This window comes from Schistocerca gregaria, chromosome X (genome assembly GCF_023897955.1).
Source record: "Schistocerca gregaria isolate iqSchGreg1 chromosome X, iqSchGreg1.2, whole genome shotgun sequence".
NCBI lineage: Eukaryota > Metazoa > Arthropoda > Insecta > Orthoptera > Acrididae > Schistocerca > Schistocerca gregaria.
In genome coordinates, this window is record NC_064931.1 from 780271253 (window position 1) to 780292530 (window position 21278).

The 21278-nt window shown below is 38.6% G+C and overlaps 1 protein-coding gene across 1 annotated transcript in view; it reads left to right on the forward strand.

Annotated features, from left to right (window-relative positions):
• The window catches only part of LOC126299456 (lysophospholipid acyltransferase 5-like), a 196914-nt gene that overhangs the window by 159574 nt on the left and 16062 nt on the right, over positions 1 to 21278 (forward strand). Inside the window, exons 8-10 of the mRNA XM_049991373.1 lie at positions 4507 to 4651; positions 4900 to 5047; positions 19153 to 19403. Of these exons, the coding sequence (XP_049847330.1) occupies positions 4507 to 4651; positions 4900 to 5047; positions 19153 to 19398 (539 nt within the window). The 3' untranslated portion in view covers positions 19399 to 19403. The remainder of the gene's footprint in view (positions 1 to 4506; positions 4652 to 4899; positions 5048 to 19152; positions 19404 to 21278) is intronic.

Genomic DNA, 21278 nt, shown 5'->3' on the forward strand with positions numbered 1-21278 from the left:
TATGCAGCAGCTAGTTTCGTCTTCTCCACTGGTGATCATGGCAATCGGTCACAATCACTTAATAACAAACAGAATTATGAGATGTTCCAACTATAGTCTGTCATTGTTGAAAGTCACATTTGCTGACAAAGGGATAGCTTTGTTTGCGGCACCAGTGCCTATAACTTCGACATTCTATAGCGTCATTGGATGACAATTCTGGACACAGATTCAGATCCCCAGTTTGTTCCTAAGGCACTCTCTACAGCCCCTCAAAATTTGTCGCAACATTTCTGTGATACCTTGTGTAGAGTGCTTGTATAAAGGAAACAAACTTGAGGGCAACATTGTAGAAAGAGAAAGGAAGTAGGTGAAGATGAGAGGTAAGATATAATACTCTGAGAAGAATTTGACAGAGCACTGAAAGATGAAGTGGAAACAAGACCCTTGGAGTAGGCAGCATTGCCTCAGATTTATTGGGATCCGTGGGAGGGCCACCCATAACCAAGCTTTTCCACCTGATGTGCAGGATATATAAGACAGGGGAAGTATCCTCAGACTTCAGGAAGAATTTAATATTCCAATTACAAAGAAAATATGTGCTGACAGGTGTGAATACTAACAAACTATCTTTTAATAAGTCATGATTACAAAATGTTGACACAAATAATTACATAGAAGAATGGAAAACCTGATAGAAGCTGAGCTCAACAATCATCAGTTTGGGTTCCGTAGAAATACAGAAACACACGAGGCAATGTTTGACCCTGTGTCTCATCTTTGAATATTGGGTGGAGAAAGTCAAACCAACATTTGTAGCATTAGTGGATTTAGAGAAAGCTTTTGAAAAGATTGATGGGACTACACTCTTCAAAATTTTGAAGGTAGCAGCAATAAAATACAGGGAGTGAAAAATTATTTGCAACATGTACATAAACCATATTTCAATAATAAGAGTTGAAGAAGGTTAGGAAATGAGAAAGTAGTAGACTATTTTTGGTATTTGAACAGAAAAATAACTGATGAAGGCCAAAGTACAAAGTAGAGAGGGTATAAAATAAAGGGTGGCAATAGTAAGAAAAGCAGTTTTGAAGAATAGAAAATTTTTAAATCTCTTGTAAATGTAAGTCTTAGCACATCTTTCCTGAGGTTGTTTGTGCAGAGGGTAGCCTTATATCGATATGAAATGTGGATAAGAAGCAGTTCAAATGGGAAGAGAATACAAATTTTTGAAATGTGTTGCTGTAGAACAGTGGTGGTCGGCCTAGCTCCAACCACCCACTAGTGGGAATTGCAGCTTTCATGGTGAGCAGTACGTGGCTGGAGTTTTAAAAGTATTTTCATTAGGTTTTCATAAGAATTTGAACTAAAGTATTTGATAACTAACTATTATTATATACTTTAACTAGCTGTAATTCTTTTTATAACCTGTATGAAATAAAGTCACTTCCCTACTTTATAAATCGCAATTACCATGGAGCTAGTGGGCAGTTAGAAAATTTTGTTATTAACAGAGACATAAAAGTGAGCCGTAAGTAAGAAAGGTTGACTACCCCTGCTGTAGAAGAGTGCTGAAGATTAGATGGGTAGATTGAATAATTATTGAGAACATACTGACCTGAATTGGGGAGAAAAGAAATTTATGGCACAACTTGACTAAAAGAAAAGATTGTCTGATATGACATGTCCTGAGGCATCTCGGAATGGTCAGCTTGGTAATGGAAGGAACTGTGAGATTTAAAAATTGTAAAGCACATGAATACAGTTAGCAGTTTCAAAGGTATGTGGATTGCAGTAGTTATTCGAGATGAAGAGGCTTACAAAACATAGACTAGCTGGCAGAGCTGCATCATATCAGTCTTTGGACTGCAGACCACAACAACTACAACAACATGATCTTCTTACAAACAACAGTCAAATGCAATTTCTGATTGAGAATCAGGTAATCTTCACTCATATAGACAATGTAGATGCCATTACTCATAAATACTTTGTGTTTGTTGCCCTAAAAATTTGAGAGAGAGAATATTTAGAGTGAACTGATAGAAGCAAAAGATTGCTCAGCATAAATCACAACCAGAGAGTATGGAAAGTCGAAGCTTGCATATAGTCCTTGTTGCCAAATGGGTAAGGTCCTAGCATCCATGCAGAGAATCTCAAATCCTGCTTCAGGTCATATTGGGCTTTTGTTCTCGTAAAAAACACTTTCTTTTGGTTGGAGAAGTGAATGTGTGATATGCCCCTTCACATAACTGCACAATATTACGTGAAATATCTTCCTCCATTATGGCAATGTATATGGTATGATGATGTGGCTGGAAGGGTCTAGTGTAGTAGTTGCATGTAAGTGTCAACAACAGCAGTAATGAATGTGGAATAAAGCAGAGTGTTGCAATCGAAATAAGAGTTCATTAACAGTGTCTGTATCATTCTGTGCTACTAAACACATTAGTTGCATAATGTAAAATATCTTTTCGTTTAAATGAAACACTGTGAAATTATGCTGCCATAATAGCATGTAGTAGATCTGCATGAACAAAGGCTGGAACATGGAGGTGTTTGACTTGTTTGTCGAGTCACCTCAGCTGAACTGTACCACCTTGTGTCGTTTATTTATAAAATAATTGTGGTGATACTTTCCCTAAATTGCTTATAGGCAAATACCAAGGTAACACCATTAAAAAAAACACACAGCTCATCTCCTTTTCCAATCTGCCCCCCTTTTCTATTGTAGACTGGATGAGCTGGGTTGGATGGCAGCAATGGTATTTCACTTGCAGTAGTACCACATCTAGTACAATATTCTGGTGCTCAAACTATAACAGAACAGACATGTGTCAGTATGAGCTGCTTAAGCAAAGGGTCTGTTATGTGAGCTGGAGCTATGTGGGATTCTTCTCACTCCATGTGGCATGATGAAGTTATATTTGTCTCACCTCCATAGAGTTCAGTATCATTATGTGTAGCCTTCTCCATATTTGGAGGTATACCACTACATGGAGTTTGTGCAGTACTGAATCCATGGTGCCATGTGCAGCACTGATTCCATGGTGCCACATATTTATAGATACATGTGGGGTACATTTCAGTCCTGCTTTATTTGTGAGTCTGTCTCTATATTTGTGAGAGAAAACACAAGTATTAAGATGTACATTTCCATGTCATCTTTTTTTTTAATGGAGATCAGCAAGTGACATTGAAGAAGTTTTATTTGTAGACCTTTTATTATTTATTTTCTCTCTTTTGCGATACATACGCAGATACATTGTGATTGTGGGGGGGGGGGGGGGGGGGGGGGGGGGCAGCATGTGTGCTTGTTTGTAAAGCATAGCTTGGAAGCAAACACTGATGTTTGCAATTGGTGGACTAACACTCCTGAAGTGGAGATATTGTGGATAAATGGTTTAACCAGAGCCTGCAGTTTGTTTCTGGAAGTAATACTCCACTCTGCAGTAGAGTGTGTGCTGTTTTAAAACCTTTGTGGCAGATTAAAATTGTGTGCTGGACAGTTGTAATCTTGCCTATCACAGGCAATTGTGCTACTGTGCTACCACCGGCCGTGGTGGCCGAGTGCTTCTGGGCGCTACAGTCTGGAACCGCGCGGCTGCTACGGTCGCAGGTTTGAATCCTGCCTCGGCCATGGATGTGTGTGGTGTCCTTAGGTTAGTTAGGTTTAAGTAGTTCTAAGTTCTAGGGGAGTGATGACCTCAGACATTAAGTCCCATAGTGCTCAGAGCCATTTGAACCACATACTGATTCCCAGTTTAGCACACAGTTTTAATTTGTCAGGCAGTTTTGTGTGTTGGAGTATTGTACTGCACAGAGTGTTTTGCATTATTGCCTACAATGTAAACCTTCAAGTGAGAACACATCTACATTGGAGGTGGCAAAAAATTACAGTCCCAGTATGACCTCAAACTGAGACTTTGCCGGTGATAGAGCTGCATACTCGACAGTGCCAGCTGCACTGTTGAATGGGAAAGAATCTCAATGAATGATTGTGTCTGGCTTCACATTTTATCTGTCATTTTTAATGTATCTTAAAAGAATTTATCATAAAGGTTTCTCTTTTAGTTCAGATTGAGTCGAGGGAATGCTCTCATATCAGAAATAATACTGCACTATGTTATATCCTCTTAGTATTTTGGAACAACATACTGGTGATTACAGCTCGACCCCACAAATATATCTGAATAAAACGGTTTAATCCATACCTTCAAATATTGTGTTACTGCAGTACTTCTGAGCCCTTTGTACAACAACAAAATCCCATTGTATTTACATGCAAGTTATTTCATATGTGAACTGCATACCCTAATATTATCTGGCTGAATAATACAGTTTATACTTGTTTTATATTATTGTAGATATGCAAGAATTGTGCTAGTTTTTGTTATATTTCAGTTTTAGAAACAATTCATCCAGCTACTTCATCCGTATTTTTAAAAAAGGGCAAGAAAAGATGTTTTCATTGTATTAAAATTTTTTCACTGTCTTTTATTTCCACCCATTTTTGCTTTGTTTTAGGATTGACTTTCAATGGTAAAACTCCAGAAGGTATAACAAAATGGGATGGATGTCAAAATGTTAGCTTGAGTGTGTATGAAAACGCAACTAAATTCGGTGATTTCATAGCCTCTTTCAACATTAACACAAATTTATGGGTTGGAACGTGAGTAAATTTTAAGTAGGTATTTTAGTTTTAATTGTTGGTCAGTATAACAGTAGTGTAATTAGTGTCAGTAGATTACATTTTTGACACCTTTTATTTAACGAGGTCATGTAGTGTGTTTCACTGAGCTGAAATATAAATTACTTGTTATTTGTACTTCTTACACATACTAGAAAATAGTCAGCATTTTTTATTTCATATTCTTTTGCTTTTCTAAAACATTTTTCCTTTTTGCTTTTTGTGCTCAGGTACATATTTAGGCGCCTGAAGTTCCTTGGCAGCCGTGCAATTTCTTACGCCGTTACGCTTACATTCCTAGCTGTTTGGCATGGTTTGCACTCAGGATATTATGCCTGCTTCTTTATGGAATTTGTCATCATGCAGTTTGAAAGAGAAGTAAGACCCTTTGCAAGCACTTGCGCACTCACTCACTCACTTACTTACACACACACACACACACACACACACACACACACACACACTTATGTATGTGTACATGTACTGTATGTTTATATGGTGTTGTTTTAAAACTGTGTTCTCATTTTCTCTATAGGATTAGGTCATGACTCAGAGAATTACTTTTATTTATTTGTAATATGGTTTCAGAAGTCAATAAGTTTAGACTTTGATGAACCTCTTGTTCTTCATAAAATTAATAGGAATTCTGTAACTTTTGTTCTATAATCTCCCCTTTAAATTTATAAATCTGATACTACAGCATGATTATCTGATTTCATATATTCTGCTGTGTGCACAAATAACACACCTATAATTTAACAATAAAAATAATCAGTGTTTGAAAATAAAATATAATTTGATAGATGAAAAATCGTACTTGCAAAGCAACAGCAGGAGAAAACATATATAAAAGATTTGGAAATAAACAGGCTTTCAGAGCCAGTGGCTCCTCCTTCTGATGGAAGGGTTGAGGGAAAGGAAGAGGTATGAAGGAAAAGGACTGGAGAGGCTTAGGAAATGGACTCCTCTAACTCAGTGTTTTTTATTTTTCTCCAACTTTCTGTAACTCCTCCCATTTCATAAACCTCACCAATTCTTTTCCTTCATCCCTCTTCCTTTCCTTTCAGCCCCTCCACCAGGAGAAGGACCCACTAGCTCCGTAAGCTTGCAAATTTCCATAAACTTTGTAGGTGTGTGTCCTCCTGTGGCCAGTTGGTGAGTAGATTTTTTACCTTTCCAGTTACATTATGTTTTCATTGATATACATCTACAATTTAATGATTTTATATTTTTGCTGTCTTGAAAGATGTCAGTGGTTAAGATGTAATATGGAAATGGTAATTCTTGTATGAGCTTCCTATTAAGCATTTCAAGCTATGTGGTAATAATTACTGAAAAGAATCTAAGAAAATAAATAAAAATTGACTTACTGCTTGATACTGACTGATAAGTCATAACCAAAATGTTTAATGTATTACTATTATTGTGTTTGACTAAAACATTTGCATGTGACTTTCCTCTTGATTGTGCACAAATATAGTAATAGTTTTCAGTACACTTTTAAATAGCTTCCGTAAATGAGCGACTCAGCATTAGTGTGCCTTTTTAAAAGTTATTGTGTCTTATAATATACATCACAAATCTTGCTTTTTCACATTTCTATTTAAAAGAACATGCATTTTATTAGCAGCTGAAATGTTAATTACTAAATAATGTACATTGTTTTGGATCCTACAGAATTCTTCAGTTGTTAGTCATGTGTGTGACTGAAGAAGGCAGCTGCGCTGCAATCAATCACAATCCAGTATAGGAAAGAGTGTCAAGAGAGAGAAAAAGTGTTCCAAACATTTTGTGACTCAACACAATCAGAAATTGAGGCCAAAGTTCTTCATGAGCTTGAAAATAAGTCTTATTATAAACAAAGAGAAATGCAAAATTATAGCAGGTTGGACTGCATACAGGTTGTAACTAAAGCCATCATAAAGAGTGAATAGACTGTCACTTGCTGCACTGTCTGCTTCAGTGTGCATATTGGGCAGGAATGCATTCCAAGGAAAATACACCCACTTGAAGGTGGATATGAAAGATCCTTGACATTGTAGGTTCAGTGATTTAGAGCACACGAGACCATACCAGGCAAGTGGGAATCTTCTATCTGTAGTAATGTTTTAGCTCCACACTCAATAGGTGGTCATGAATAATCATATTGGGGCTAAACTGGTGCCACTATTTTGTGTGAATTCTCTGTTGCCCACTGGTGGGTGTCATGAAAGATGACAATACCATCCCCTGTAAAAATAGCTTCATTTGTGAATAGTGTGGATAACAGAAATCCCTACACCGTGGCGGCCTCTGCGGTGAACTGGCAACAAAACTGTCTTCATGGAGGCAAGTCCATTGATGAAAAGGCTTGCACAAGTTGTAAGTGATAATGACAGTTGTCCTGAAGAATGTCCCACACGATCATCTGCCTTACCTCTTGCTGGCAGGCCACCTGCCTGGTGCTAATACCGAAGGCATATTCAACACCTTCAAGCGAGTGTACCTTCTGTTGAACACATTTCTGGTCTCATGTCTATATGAGCTTTTTTTACTCCTTATCATCTCAGGGATCATTTCCAGCAGTTTGTCCCCAATAAATAAAATCGTCCTGTATAGCTACAACTGATTATGGTGATGGGTCAGGTGATTCTAGTTAGCTGTGATTTCATACATGTGAGATCCTTGAGACACCATGACCCTATGCCTGCTCTGGTTTCTCGTCAAATATGTGAGCCTAAACAATAATATATGCATTGTGTTGTTCTCTGGGCTAACTGGATCAGGTGCAGCAACTTGAAACAAGAACAATGCCTTTACCTATGCAGCAGCTCTGCAGGTCTGTGACATTTACTGGAGATTGACTGATACAATACAAGGAAGCTTGTCAGAGTTCCACCGCTGTTTTCAGTAACAGCATATTGCTTATTTGGACTCCGAATGTTTTGGTCAGGTACTGAAGGCTATATCATATGTACAGAATTTTTCAGTCTGAACAGGTGAAGTGCAGCTCATAATCAGAAACTATTGTGTGGGGGATTCCCCAGTGGTAAAAATGTTGATTAGGAACCATCTTGTAGGATGTGTGGTGGTACAGCCACATTGTCACACATACAGAAAATTGAGAAGAGTGTCAACCATCAACAGCCATTCTGTTCCTGCAAATGGTTGTGTGAAGTCAATAGGCACCTGCTTCTGAGGCTGTTCGAGTTTGGGCCGAGGGAAAATATTCTTCCCCGAGCCAGCGTGATTCAGAGCACGTGAATTGAAGGCCTACACTGTTATTTCATTTTTACTGTCAACTTCTGGCCAATAAACTTGATGATGAGCAAGTGCACTTTTCCGCTGCAGCAGTGAAGGGGGGCCAAGCGATTGGAAAAAACCACAAGTCATTCTGTGGTGTGCGTTCTGTAAGACCTTCGGTACACACACCATCAGATTATTTGACTTGTCGCTCTAACGAAGTAGGCGAGTGTCAGCAATATGTCTCATGGTCTTATGGTGGCGTGTTTATCTTCTGCTGTTAGGTCAGACGATAGAAATGCCACTTGCACGCTTAGAGTAGCAGATTGACGGTGACCAACTTTAAACAGAACTTGATTAATTTTCACACATATGTATTAAAATATTAACAAGCATAAAATGACTTAACTTGATTCTGGATGCTATTTACAATTGACAATCCGAAGTTCCTTTGGTCTTGGTACGTTAGTCTTATTCTCACATAACTCTGATACTTGACAAAGTGTCTATACATTTATCTTCATGGCTATGTACTGGAATATGATAATCTTATTAGGCGCAGACTGAAACTTGACTATAGACTGGTACAGACTAATCCAGACTGACTAATCGGAGGTCTGTACACTTATTATAATACCTCACGCTTTCAGGTATCACTGCGGGAGTGTGATCCGCAAGGAGAAAAGGTTCTGTGTTAGCAGCAATCTCATTGGCTGCTTTACATATTAATACGCGGATCGGCGGAAGCAGAATTTGGTCTGTCTCTATGACAGCGCCATCTCGTAGTGCGGAGACAGACGAGCGCTGCGCCTGCGCTGTTGTGCTTAGTAGGGCGCGCTCTAGTGGGAAAGTTGTGTACGCGCTGACTACGCGGAACTATGTACACAACGCATTCCTGTTTTCAAGAGCAGTCATTGAAACGCTGCACATAATTATAGGCATGTATCAGTGACGTCAGTCTGTTGTAGAATTGTTTAAAATGTTCTATGGTCACAAATCATAACATTTCTGGAGAACAAAAATCTCCTTTATGAAACCCAACACTGATTTCATACACAGAGATCTCGCAAATCACAGCTCGCTCTGTTTGTCTGTGAAATTCAGAATGCCATAGATAAAGATGCCTAGGTCGATGTAGTGTTCCTTGTCTCCGTTCAGTACAGTTTTGCACTGTCATTTAGTGAATGAAGTATGAGCTTAACAGCTTATAGTACTAGATTTGTGACTGGATTCAGGACTTTCTAGGAGATAAAACGCATTATGTTATTCTGAATGGGACAAAATCAACAGATTTAAAGGTAATATAGAGAAGATCCAATGAAGTGTAGCACACTTCATCATAGGATCATTTAGATGAAAGCATTACAGATTTCAACAAATTCTAGTGGCAGCCACTATGAGAGATTTGTTAAAGTTCTGAGAGTGTACACTTGAGGAAAAGTCTGGCAGCACATTAATTCATCCCACATGTGTTTTGCAAAATAACCATGACAAGAAAATCAGAGAAATTAGAACTCATATGGAAGTTTACTATAATAGTTCTTCTTGTGCATTATTTACAAATGGAACAGGGAAGGGTGAAAATGATCGAAGTTGTACGCTGATCAGCCAGAACGTGATGACCACCAACCTACCGACGATATAAATCCATCCAGGTGATAGCAGGATCACCTGGCAAGAAATGACTGCTAGTCAGACACACACACACACACACACACACACACACACACACACACACACACACACACACGTAGAGGGCAAGTAGTATCAGTAAGCATACCTTCCATGTCTAGAATGAGAAAGGCGTGCGATGTATCTGAGTTTGACTGAGGGGAGATTGTGATGGCCCGGAAGCTCGGCACAAGCACATCAGAAACTACATGAGTTGTCATGTGTTCAAATAGTGCTGTGATGAGTGTCTTCAACATATGGTCCAGACATTGTGGGGTTGGGTGGGCACCCCACATTACAGATGTCGGACATAGGCTGAGCAGACCGGTAAAACAGGATAGGCGGCAAACTGTGGTCTAACATCATACTTTAATGCTGGGCAGAGTGCAAGTATGTATCAACACACAGTGTGCTGAAGACTTCTAACAATGGGCCCCCGCAGCTGACAATCAGTGCATGTGCCAATGTTAACACCACGACATTGGCAACTATGGCTGAAATAGGCACATGTCCATCGGGACTGGACATTGGCAGAGTGGCAGAGCATTGCATGATCTGATGAATCTCAATACCTTCATCGTCATGCCGATGGGATGGCATGAATCTGTCATCCTGCAGGAGAACAACTCTTTGACGCATGTACTGCGGAATGTAGATAAGCTGCCAGCAGCTACATTATGCTCTGGGGAACATTCACGTGGGCATCCATGGATCCAGTGGAGTTCGTACAAGGGACCATGATGGCCAAGAAGTGTTCTACACTGGTTGCAGACCGTGTACAATCCTTCGTGATGATCATGTTTCCCAATGGCAATGGCATTTTCTGGCAAGATAATGCACCATGTCACAAGTGTGTTATGGAGTGGTTTGAGGAACACATTGGCGAATTCCATTTGATCTGCTGTCCCCCAATTCACCCGATCTGAACCCAGTTGAATGTGACATTAGAGCTCATCGCCCCCGTCTCAGGAATTTATGAGAATTAGGTGACTTGTGTGTGCAGTGCCAACTCCCTCCAGCGAACTACCAAGGTCTCATTGCCTCCATGCCACAATGCATCATCATTGTTATCTGTACCAAAGGTGTATGTAGGAGGTCATAATGTTCTGACTGAACAGTGTAGATGTAATTGTAGATCCCTCAATGTGACCTCTGCAATCATTGAAGGAGCTGTGCCCAAAGCGGTTGTAGGATGACAGTCTTCTGTTCCTCATACTCCATAAGCAATAACAGGATGCCTGCATTGAACCTTCAGTACAGTGAAAAGTATGTTTCAAAACTTGGCTTTGATCTCTTTGGTAGCTGCTCCAGGCACCCATACTTAACAGGCAGTAGTACATTGCAATGTAGTGGGTCTCACTCTGTAGACTAGGCTACTTTTTCAGCAGTAATAGAGAATTCTTCTATAGCACACCATATGCTGATGTCTGTTAAAGACAGACTACCAGCTGCTTGCCAGACTCACTATTGGGGCCATAGTCAATATTTCCATGTTGAGATGTGGTCTTGGAATGGATGTTCTACTGGAGGTTGCTCAAGAATAAAGTCTATCTATTGAACCATTGTGCTATCTTTACCAAAAGCATAGGCTGTAGTCTGAGGAGAGAAATGAGCAGCTTGTGATCCATAATTATTTGAAATTTCATTCTATAGAGATTCAGTATATGTGAAATTTCTTAACCCTCTTATCATCCTGATGCCTTCTTCCCTAAAATTAATTTGAGTCAGTAGTAACATATTTTAATCGAAAGTAGTTGACTAGCTTGTGCCATCAGAATTTTTTATATGATAGTCAGCACTGAAGTCATGCTGTGAGTTACCAGTAGGAATTGTGACCCATTGATCAGGTGCAAGTGTGGCCTGTCAGGAGGAAGATTTGAGACTTTTATTTGTAATAAATTTGTTGTAATAATTTGCCTTGACTGAGGAGAATTTGAATTTTTTTTTAAGTTCTTGGTTGCTGATAAGTTGTCTATTGCTGTAACATGCTAGGGTATGGGCTTAAGCCTCTCCTTGCTTTATATGTGGCCTTTGTGTTTAACACTCAGCTTAAGGAAACTGCATTTATCCAGCTTGCAGCATAAGCCACTGGTTTACAGCCACTGAAATACTATTCTTGACTTGCAGTGCCTGTTACAGTAATGTTGTCAAGGTAGTCAGCACAGTAAATGGTATCCTTTATTAATTGCTCCTGATAATTTTAAAATATGTAAAATATGTTGAGAGGATCTCTTGCAACCCAAAATGCAAATGATTACACCGATACATTTGAGATGGTTTCTTTTGTATTTGTTTTATCTTCACATCAGGGGGCAGTTGTAAATATGGATCAGTCCAATTGATTTGTTTGGAAATTCTTTCATGCAAGATGTCAGTTGCAGATCAGTGTTGGACTGGTTGTCTATAGCAGCTTTGAAATCACCACAAATTCTTATTGCACTGTTTAGTCTTTTTTTACCACCAGCAGAACCCACTGGTTGGAATAAATATGTGATATAACCCCCCCCCCCCCCCCCCCCCCCCAATGCCTTGTAGCCTACCCAACTCCACCTTAACTGCTTCATGCACGCTACAAGACATACCCTACTAAAACATGGCTATATGGATGACTGTAGAGAAACGAGGGCCAAAATGTAAAATGGGATTCTCTGGACACCACTTTAATGCAGGCCTCAATCTGGAAACCAAACACTGTAAAGATATCTAGGGATAACAGTTTATTTCAACTGGCAAAGCTACAATAATAAATATTAGTTTTCTACAAATATGCGTTTACCTACCCAAGAGGGTGATTTGACCCCACAGTGGAATAGCATAATAGCTGTATGACACCACTCATTGCAGCATTTTATGGTGAGTTGGAGAATCAATGTGTCAGCATTAATTAATTACACAGTATTTCACATGTCAGCCTGAAATTCCTTATTCTCTCCATTAATGCAAAGGTTGCTTAGATTTTTCTTTGCTGTCTTGAATGCTGGCATCATCTGCCAATACTGCTGGGAGGCTGAAATCTACTGTTGCCATCTGCTTATACTTATTGCAAGATGAACACGTAATGTCACAGTGTGGGCATTGCATGTGATTGTGAAGATGAGAACTTTCCGAGAAAGATATCCATGTGCTGTAAGGAGCACTTGTTGAAAATGTATCCACAAGGTGATCACTGACATCTGGTTTATCTCTTGACTGCAACTGATGGCAAACTGTGTACTCTTTGTTGTGAGTAACTATTGATGCTGGTGAGATCAAATCACCAAATACATTTTTGAATGCTGTCAGCATATTTTCCCATGACTGAGTGTCTACTACAGAAGACAGTAATGAGCTGTTAATGAGCTGTTGTCAGTGTGTAAGGGATAAGATGTTGGTGATTCTTGTATATTTGTAAATTTAAGAATAATTGCTCTTTGTGCTGCCAATTCTGCTTCCAAAGATTGAACTCATTTAAAAATGTCACTTAGTTGTGGACCCGAAGTGCTTCATACTTTAACACTGACTTCATAATCTTGTGCCAAACACACCAACACTTCTTATATCTGTGATTCCTCATAAGATATTTCAAAAGACTGACATTTTAAATTGCATGGCCATTTGAATTCTTGTAGATGGCATACCTAGGCTGAATAGGATTGACCCACTATCTTTACGGCAGTGATTGAATTGATATCTAATGATGACAATGTAAGGTTGGCAAACTGCAATTATCAGTGAATGTTAGGCTACTGGAGTCTATAAGAAGCTTTAACTTGACCATTATGTTAAACAAATCACAACTAGAGGACACCGAAAATCTTTGAGTTGTCAGAGCTTGCAAACAAAGGTGATGGTGGGACAGGTGCCACATTCTGCTGCTTTAGGTGTTTCAACAGGAGCTCATACTCCCGTTTTTGCTGTTCCTGCTGTTGTTGCAGTGTTAATTGCTACTACCACAGCTCCAAAATCCCAGGAACCTTAACAAAGTAATTGATCATCCATAGGGGGCTGAAGCCCCATCACAATTTTAATATTAGATGGTGTCTTCACTAGTGACACATGAGTGTTACTAGCCTCACATGAGTGACAGAAGAACAGGCATGCTGTGAACTTTCACAAGCCTGCATTTTGCACAATTGTCAGGAACAAACAAATAATCTTATACACTTTGCTAGCCAATATACGAACTGAAACTGGAGCCAAGTTCATTGTGGGCCTAAGAATAACAGTCCAGTAGTAAACCACCAGAAATCCAGAAGCACAACATGGTGATTGTAATAAGACTGTGCACACCCCATGACTGAACACTTCTCTCACAGGAACAGAAACTGCTTTATTCACTGCCCACCGACATGGCCTGTGGCGGAGGCATCTACCAGGGTGAGGTGTGTCAAACAAGTGCTTTGCCCAGCTAACATAGTCTGTGATAGTCGGATCTATGTTAGCTTCCCCATCGCAGTCCAGCAAGGTTACCAAACAATGTATCAAAATAAGTATTGGGAGAAAGTGTCCCACAGGAAACAAGATACTGTATGAAATATTAGTTACACTCTCCACCTCTGATACTAATACTATCAAATTTCTGCAGCAATAGGATATGGTCTATGATGCCAGAGGCCTTGACAGAACAAGGCATATGCCAGTTACTTTTTCTCCACTATCAAGCTATTTGGAGCAATTCACTTAGAAATTCAAAAATCGCTGTTTCTGTTGATCGCCTTTTTCAAAAACCTTGTTGGACTGTTGATAAATATGTTGCACTTTTCTATAAAATCTAGCAACCTCTTATGAAAAATTTCTCTTATCTTATGTTTGTGGCCCATAGATGACATGTTCATTGGCAACAGTAGAATCGTTGTGCACTCAGTTGCGTATCCATCAGTGAGGTTGATGAGTCATGATATGGAATGTCTCTCTCTCTCTCTCTCTCTCTCTCTCTCTCTCTCTCTCTCTCTCTCTCTCTCTCTCTCATAAAGTAATACCTAAATATGTACATGTCACTGTAAACAGTATGTCGCCTGCAACACAATATGCTAAGCTTAGAGCGGAAGTGGGCTGGCTAAAACATGAAATTAAATATGGACATGCTCATCCTTGAACTTTCACCTTGAACTAGCGAATGATATAAATATCTCAGAAATATTTATAAACATCATTAATAGAATCCAATGCCACACAGAAACTCTAATGGAAATAAAGTAGGGAAAATAACAACAAAAACTACTCCCACTTATAAAAAAAAAAAAAAAAAAATAACACACCAGCTAATGTTAGAAATGGTAGGCAAACAAACCACACATTCCAGATATGACTGGTCAACCACACTGACATACAAGTCAGAAAACAAGAACTAAAGATGCTAGAAAGAGGACCTAAATACAATGTCAACACACAAGTTGCATGCAAGCAGTGGAGAATCTGATAACAGGAAATGAGTACATAATGAAACTACAAGAGAGGAACAACAGCTCTAATGTCAATGCAGGACTAACAACAGAGCTAACAGCAGAGGAAATCAGATGTCTAATAGAGGAAAACAAAAATAACATGTTGACAGGAATAAAAAGTGAGAAAGAAAAAACATCCAGTTAAATAATAAATAGACTTAGATGTAACAGAGCTTTCGTCACAAAATTGGGCAATAGCAACATCATTCTTCCTGCACACCGTTCGTGGAAGGAACAGGAAAGGGGGTAAATAAATGTGGTGCAGGAAGTACCCTCTATTACACACTGTAAGGTGACTTGCGAGGTACATATGTCAACACGTTTATTAAGTCTTTCTCTGCAATATCTTTAAAACGTAATGCAATGTTTTACTTAATTTTATGCAGCACAGAAACTATGGTGTATAATAAAAAGAAATTCAGTCCTTTATCAAGCAAAGAAATCAGCCTGTAAGATGTGCAAAATCAAATTTTTCATCTAATAGATTTTTAAAATCAGATTATAAGTATTTCATAGTAGCCAGTAAGTTCATATGGACAGAACTGAGCATGTCACGGGTGACAAACCATCGAATATAAAAACCAGTAATTCGAGAACAAAATGAGATATCATTCTGCTTTCTGTTTTAAATGAAATTTCAATATCTTATCTACATTTCATTCCCTGCAATGTATGAGCTAAGATCAACCATATGCAAATTCTATGCAATACATTTTTACATCTGCAAAACCTTTAAAACTTCACACAATGTTTACTTAATTTAATTCAGCACAGTAGCTATGATGGATAACAAAAAGAAATCGGTTCTTTGTCAAGGCAAGATATAAGGCTGTAAGATGCACAAAAATCAAATTTCTTCACTTAAAAATTTTAGAAAAATCAAGTGTTAAGTATTTCATATCAGCCAGAGCGTCATCTCTCAGCTCAGGCACCAGCATTCTGTGAGCTGTACAGCCATAACAAAAGATGCCTCAGTGCAGAATGCAGAGTGCAAATCTGTAACAGCAAAGGGGTTGATCAGTAAATAATTACATGTCCCACAACTTTTTCTACACAGCATGTAAAAATACCATTTTTGAGAGAAGTTCCCCCTGCAGTCTATGTAGCCTTGTTGCAAGAAAGCATGTTTAGATTTTGTAAACATTTTTTTCAGAAGGTGTCATTATAGCTATACATCTCAAGCACTACACTGAATTTTTTTGTAGCTTCGAATAGGTAGCACTGATGCTATTTAAGATGTATAATGTGCTCTATCAGATAATAACTGAACTGTGATGGTACATTCATTTTTGATGTAGTTTGCAAATTATTGTTTTCTTGTGCTATTTTATAATGTTCACTCCATAAATCAACTTTGGTATCTTTGTTTTCCTATAATGTAACAGTGTGTTGCCCATCCTCACCAACATACACTGAAATGCCAAAGAAATTGGCACAAGCACACGTATTCAAATACAGAGATATGTAAACAGGCAGAATATGGCACTGCAGTCGGCAATGCCTACGCAAGACAACAAGTGTCTGGTGCAGTTGTTAGATCGGTTACTGCTGCTACAATGGCAGATTATCAAGATTTAAGTGAGTTTGAACATGGTGTTATAGTCGGCACACAAGCAATGGGGCACAGCATCTCCTAGGTAGCGATGAAGTGAGGATTTTCCCTTACGACCATTTCACAAGAGTACCATGAATATCAGAAATCTGGTAAAATCAAATCTCTGACATCGCTACGGCTAGATAAAAATCCTGCAAGAATGGGACCAACGGCAACTAAAGTGAATTGTTCAGCATGACAGAAGAGCAATCCTTCCACAAGTAGCTGCAGATTTCAATGCTCAGCTATCAACAAGTGTCAGTGTGTGAACCATTCAACAAAACATTATCGATATGGGCTTTCGGAGCCGAAGGCATACTTGTGTACCCTTGTTGACTGCATGACACAAAGCTTCACGCCTTGCCTGGGCCTGTCAACACCAACATTGGACTGTTGCTGACTGGGAACATATTGCCTGGTCGGACAAGTCTCATTTCAAATTGTATCAAGCTGATAGATGTGCATGGGTATGGAGACAACCTCTTGAATCCATGGACCGAGCAAGTCAGCAGGGGACTATTCAAGCTGGTGGAGGCTCTGTAACGATGTGGGGGCATGTGCAGTTGGAATGATATGGAACCCCTGATACATTTAGATACAACTCTGACAGCTGACACATACGTAAGCATCCTGTCTGATCACCTGCATCCATTCATGTCCATTGTGATTGGTTGGTTTGGGGAAGGAGACCAGACAGTGAGGTCATCGGTCTCATCGGATTAGGGAAGGACGGGGAAGGAAGTCGGCCGTGCCCTTTGAAAGGAACCATCCCGGCATTTGCCTGGAGTGATTTAGGGAAATCACGGAAAACCTAAATCAGGATGACCGGATGTGGGATTGAACCCATGTCCATTGTGCATTCTGATCAATTCCAGCAGGACAATGTGATATCCCACACATTCAGAATTGCTACAGAGTGGCTCCATGAACACACCTCTGAGTTTAAAAACTTCCACTGGCCACCAAACTTCCCAGACATGAACATTATTGAGCATATCTGGGATGCCTTGCCACATGCTGTTCAGAAGATATCTCAACCCTCTCGTACTATTAAGGATTTAGGCACAGCCCTGCAGGATTCATGGTGTCAGTTCCCTCCAGCACTACTTCAGACATTAGTTGAGTCCATGCCAAGTTGTGTTGTGGCAGTTCTGGGTGCTTGCAGGGACCCTACATGATATTAGGCAGGTGTACCAGTTCCTTTGGCTCTTCAGTGTATGTTTCAGCAGCTGTCAGTAATTCCTTGATTGTTTTGATTTCCTTCAAACAGGACGCAGACACAAATCTGAATAATGCGAAGAGGGGGGGGGGGGGGGGGCATTGGCATGAGGAAAGTTTGAACACAGTTTGCCAACTTGTCGCTTGGCAGTCCAACCCCGTAACCCCCCTTTTTTCCCCTCCATGCTTGATTTGCGTTCAGTTTTTGATGGGCTGTCCACTGGGCCATCTTACCATTAAATGTGAGAGGGGTAGGATGGGGAGTTTCCTTTGTTAGTAGAAATTTGTACAAGTGTTCCATGGGGTGCTGTCCTTGGCCCCTTCTTTTTCATTGTGATTGTCAATGACCTGTCCCATTTTGTATCACAGTCTGTCATCTCCATGCTGATGATACAACTGCACTTACTTTGCATCACAACATTCCAGCTTCTGATAAAACTATGCAAGAAACTCTTGGCCATACATTAAATTGGTTTGCAGTCAGTTAACTTGTTTATAATCCAGACAAAACCCAAATGCGTATGTTAGGACTGTCTTAAGAATGTAGATATTGATTCCAAATTCATTTGGGACGAGCATATCAACCAAATCTGTAAAAAGATCTCACAAGTGTCCTACATCATGTGGAAACAGAAAGATAAGGTCAGAAGGATTTATCTCCATATGTCATATTTCATACTCTTTCAATCACATATATCATATGGCCTACTCATATAGGTAGATTCTCCTCATATCAGTAAGATTTTAAAAGAAAAAAAAACTGTTCTTGTAATATGCAAGATTGATCCTCAAGATCCTTAGCATACTAACAGTGGTGAATCTGTACATCTGTGAGTCTTCACTCTTTGTCAAGAACAACACTAAAGAATTTGTTATCAAGGAAACAATTCACAAACATAACACTAGAAATAAGTCATCCATTGACATCCCAAGGCACAGCCTAGCAATAAAAGGGAAACTCCTGTAAAGTGAACAGTCTCAAAATTTTTAACAAATTTCCTATCACTGCTCTATCCTTACCATATAAAAAATTCAAATTCAAATTATGTGACTGGCTAACAAAAAATCTGTGTTACAGTATAAAAGAGTTCTATGATATGGGCAAAAGATACTTCATTTGTACATGTAATATGAACATTAATTTTAATACTTTGATTGCAACTGTAACTAGGTATTGCTGAGGAATCCCATTCTGCTGTATGTGGTCAGTGGCAAATAAAGAATCTGAATCTGTGCTGTTCTTCTTAGTTTGCTGTGAATGTGTCACTTATTGATTGACTGTTTATGTAGCATTGTAAGGCATATTTTTTCTGTGGTTGTGTGCTCAAAATTAAAACAGTCCTATTTATTTTCAGGTGACAAGTTTGCTTCGGCGACATGAAAAAGTAAAAACGGTACTTCTGTCACCAACAGTGTATCCCTTTGTGTGGGTTATACTTAAATTATATACATCCGTTTTTATGGGTTACTCCTTAGTGCCATTCGCCCTACTTTCATTTGGTCGGTGGTTTGATGTGTACACATCTCTATATTTTTGTGGTCATATTGGCTTCCTTTCATTGATACTTCTGTGCAGGCTTCTACAGTTGATCCACATTTAGCACAGGTAACACACTTTGTATTTCTTTATATTTAAGAGTGCCAGGCTAATTGTTCTCAGTTGTCTTAGAAGTATTGAAATGTTATTGTGAATTTCATGCGTGTGTACTGGATATATTTATATGTCATATGAGATCTTGTGTTGTGGTATGAAAACAAATTTAAAAAGGAGGGATAACTGCCTGTATTAAATGCATTGAACTCTGCGATAGACTTGAATTTTTGACAGGGATAGAGTTTTTTGTTAAAATTTCTGTGTGCATCAGTTTTCATGCATTGAAAATATACTGTTCCATTTAAGTAAGCTGTTTAAACTACCCAAGTTTGAATTGTGAAACTGTTGATAACAGGGTGCATAGAATGTAAACACGTACTTTGTTGCACACTTTCTCAGTTCCACTATTCTTTACCTATTATGGCATATTGTTTCTCATAATCTTCAGTGGGAGATAAAGTGTGTCTGTTATGTATCCATGGACTGTAGGAAACTCTGTATTAATATCACTTGTTACTGAATTGGTAATGGCTTTTAACATACTAGCTTTCAATTTGACATTTGAACATTAATTTTTGTTCAGCCATTTTGAAGAACAATTGTTAATGAGACTAGATCTGTCTACTCTCTGGTAAAGAATTGCCAAAGCACAATTAAACAAGTGTTTAGTATACACCGAGTAACAGATAAGAAAATTGCCTTTAAAGTGTTTAAATTTATTGATGAATTTAAGTTTGAAACATGAGTTTCTTCGGAATGGGAAAGTAAATTTTTTGTTTTCTTTCATAACCTAATCCCAAAAAGTTATAGAAACCTCTCAAACTGTTATTAATTATTTTTCAGAATGTCTTAATTTACCTTCAAGAAAGATTATTATTATTATTGTTGTTATTATTATTATTATTATTATTATTATTATATATATATTTTTTAAATGTCTGTCTGGAATAACACTCCACATTCTCTGTATGGCTACTGATATGGTACACTTTTCTGTCAAACTTTTTGCAAGAAAACATATTTGCTGCATATATTCAGTTCTTTAATTCTAATTACACTTTAGCATTAGATCATTTCAACCTTATTAGTTGTTATCACCAAAAATAATTATATACATTGCTTAACAAGTTCAGAAGTGTTGCTGTTTTATGATTTCTTTTTTTTACCATACTCTTTCGCTTTTAAATTTGCATTGCAAATCTCATTTGTAGATCTGAGAATGAGTATGGAAATAAATTATAAATTATGTCCTCCCAGTTTTGATGCATATGCTTTGATAAAATGACCTGTTTTTGAAGCATTTCTGCTGTAGCAAAGAAACTGCAACCTACCTTCAGATGCAACTTGTTATTGCAATCTGAACAGCATGTACTTTCTCTTTTCCATGTGTTGTACTTTTGGGGTCTGTAATCTCTCAGTCTCCAAAGTCACCAACTTTTGAAAGTTTTTCCTGTTTTATTTTAATGTTGGTGGCATCTGCTTATTCCAAAACATAGTGGCAGCTCCAGAAATATCTATCTGAAGTATGTATTTTATGCATTTAGAATGTGTCCATCTCCTGATTTGCTGGAGTTGTTTAACAGGATGCTGCAAGTCAAGTGATGTTTGAGAGTTTTGCAGATGATAGATCATATCCAGGCTAACAAAAGTAAAGAAGGGATTGAAGGTAACTATGGTTGGGATATTTCCAGCCTATCAAATTTAGGCTATCTCTGAATGACTCTGTGACTGATGTGTTTTGGTTAAGTGGCCATTAGAAACAGTAGATTATTAATCTAAGTCCACCACTGCCATTTTCTGTTGTCCATATGAGTTTTCAGCCAAACTCATGTTGGACATAAGTAAACCTATTTTTTTCTGCTTTTTACCATAAACACTCCATCTTCA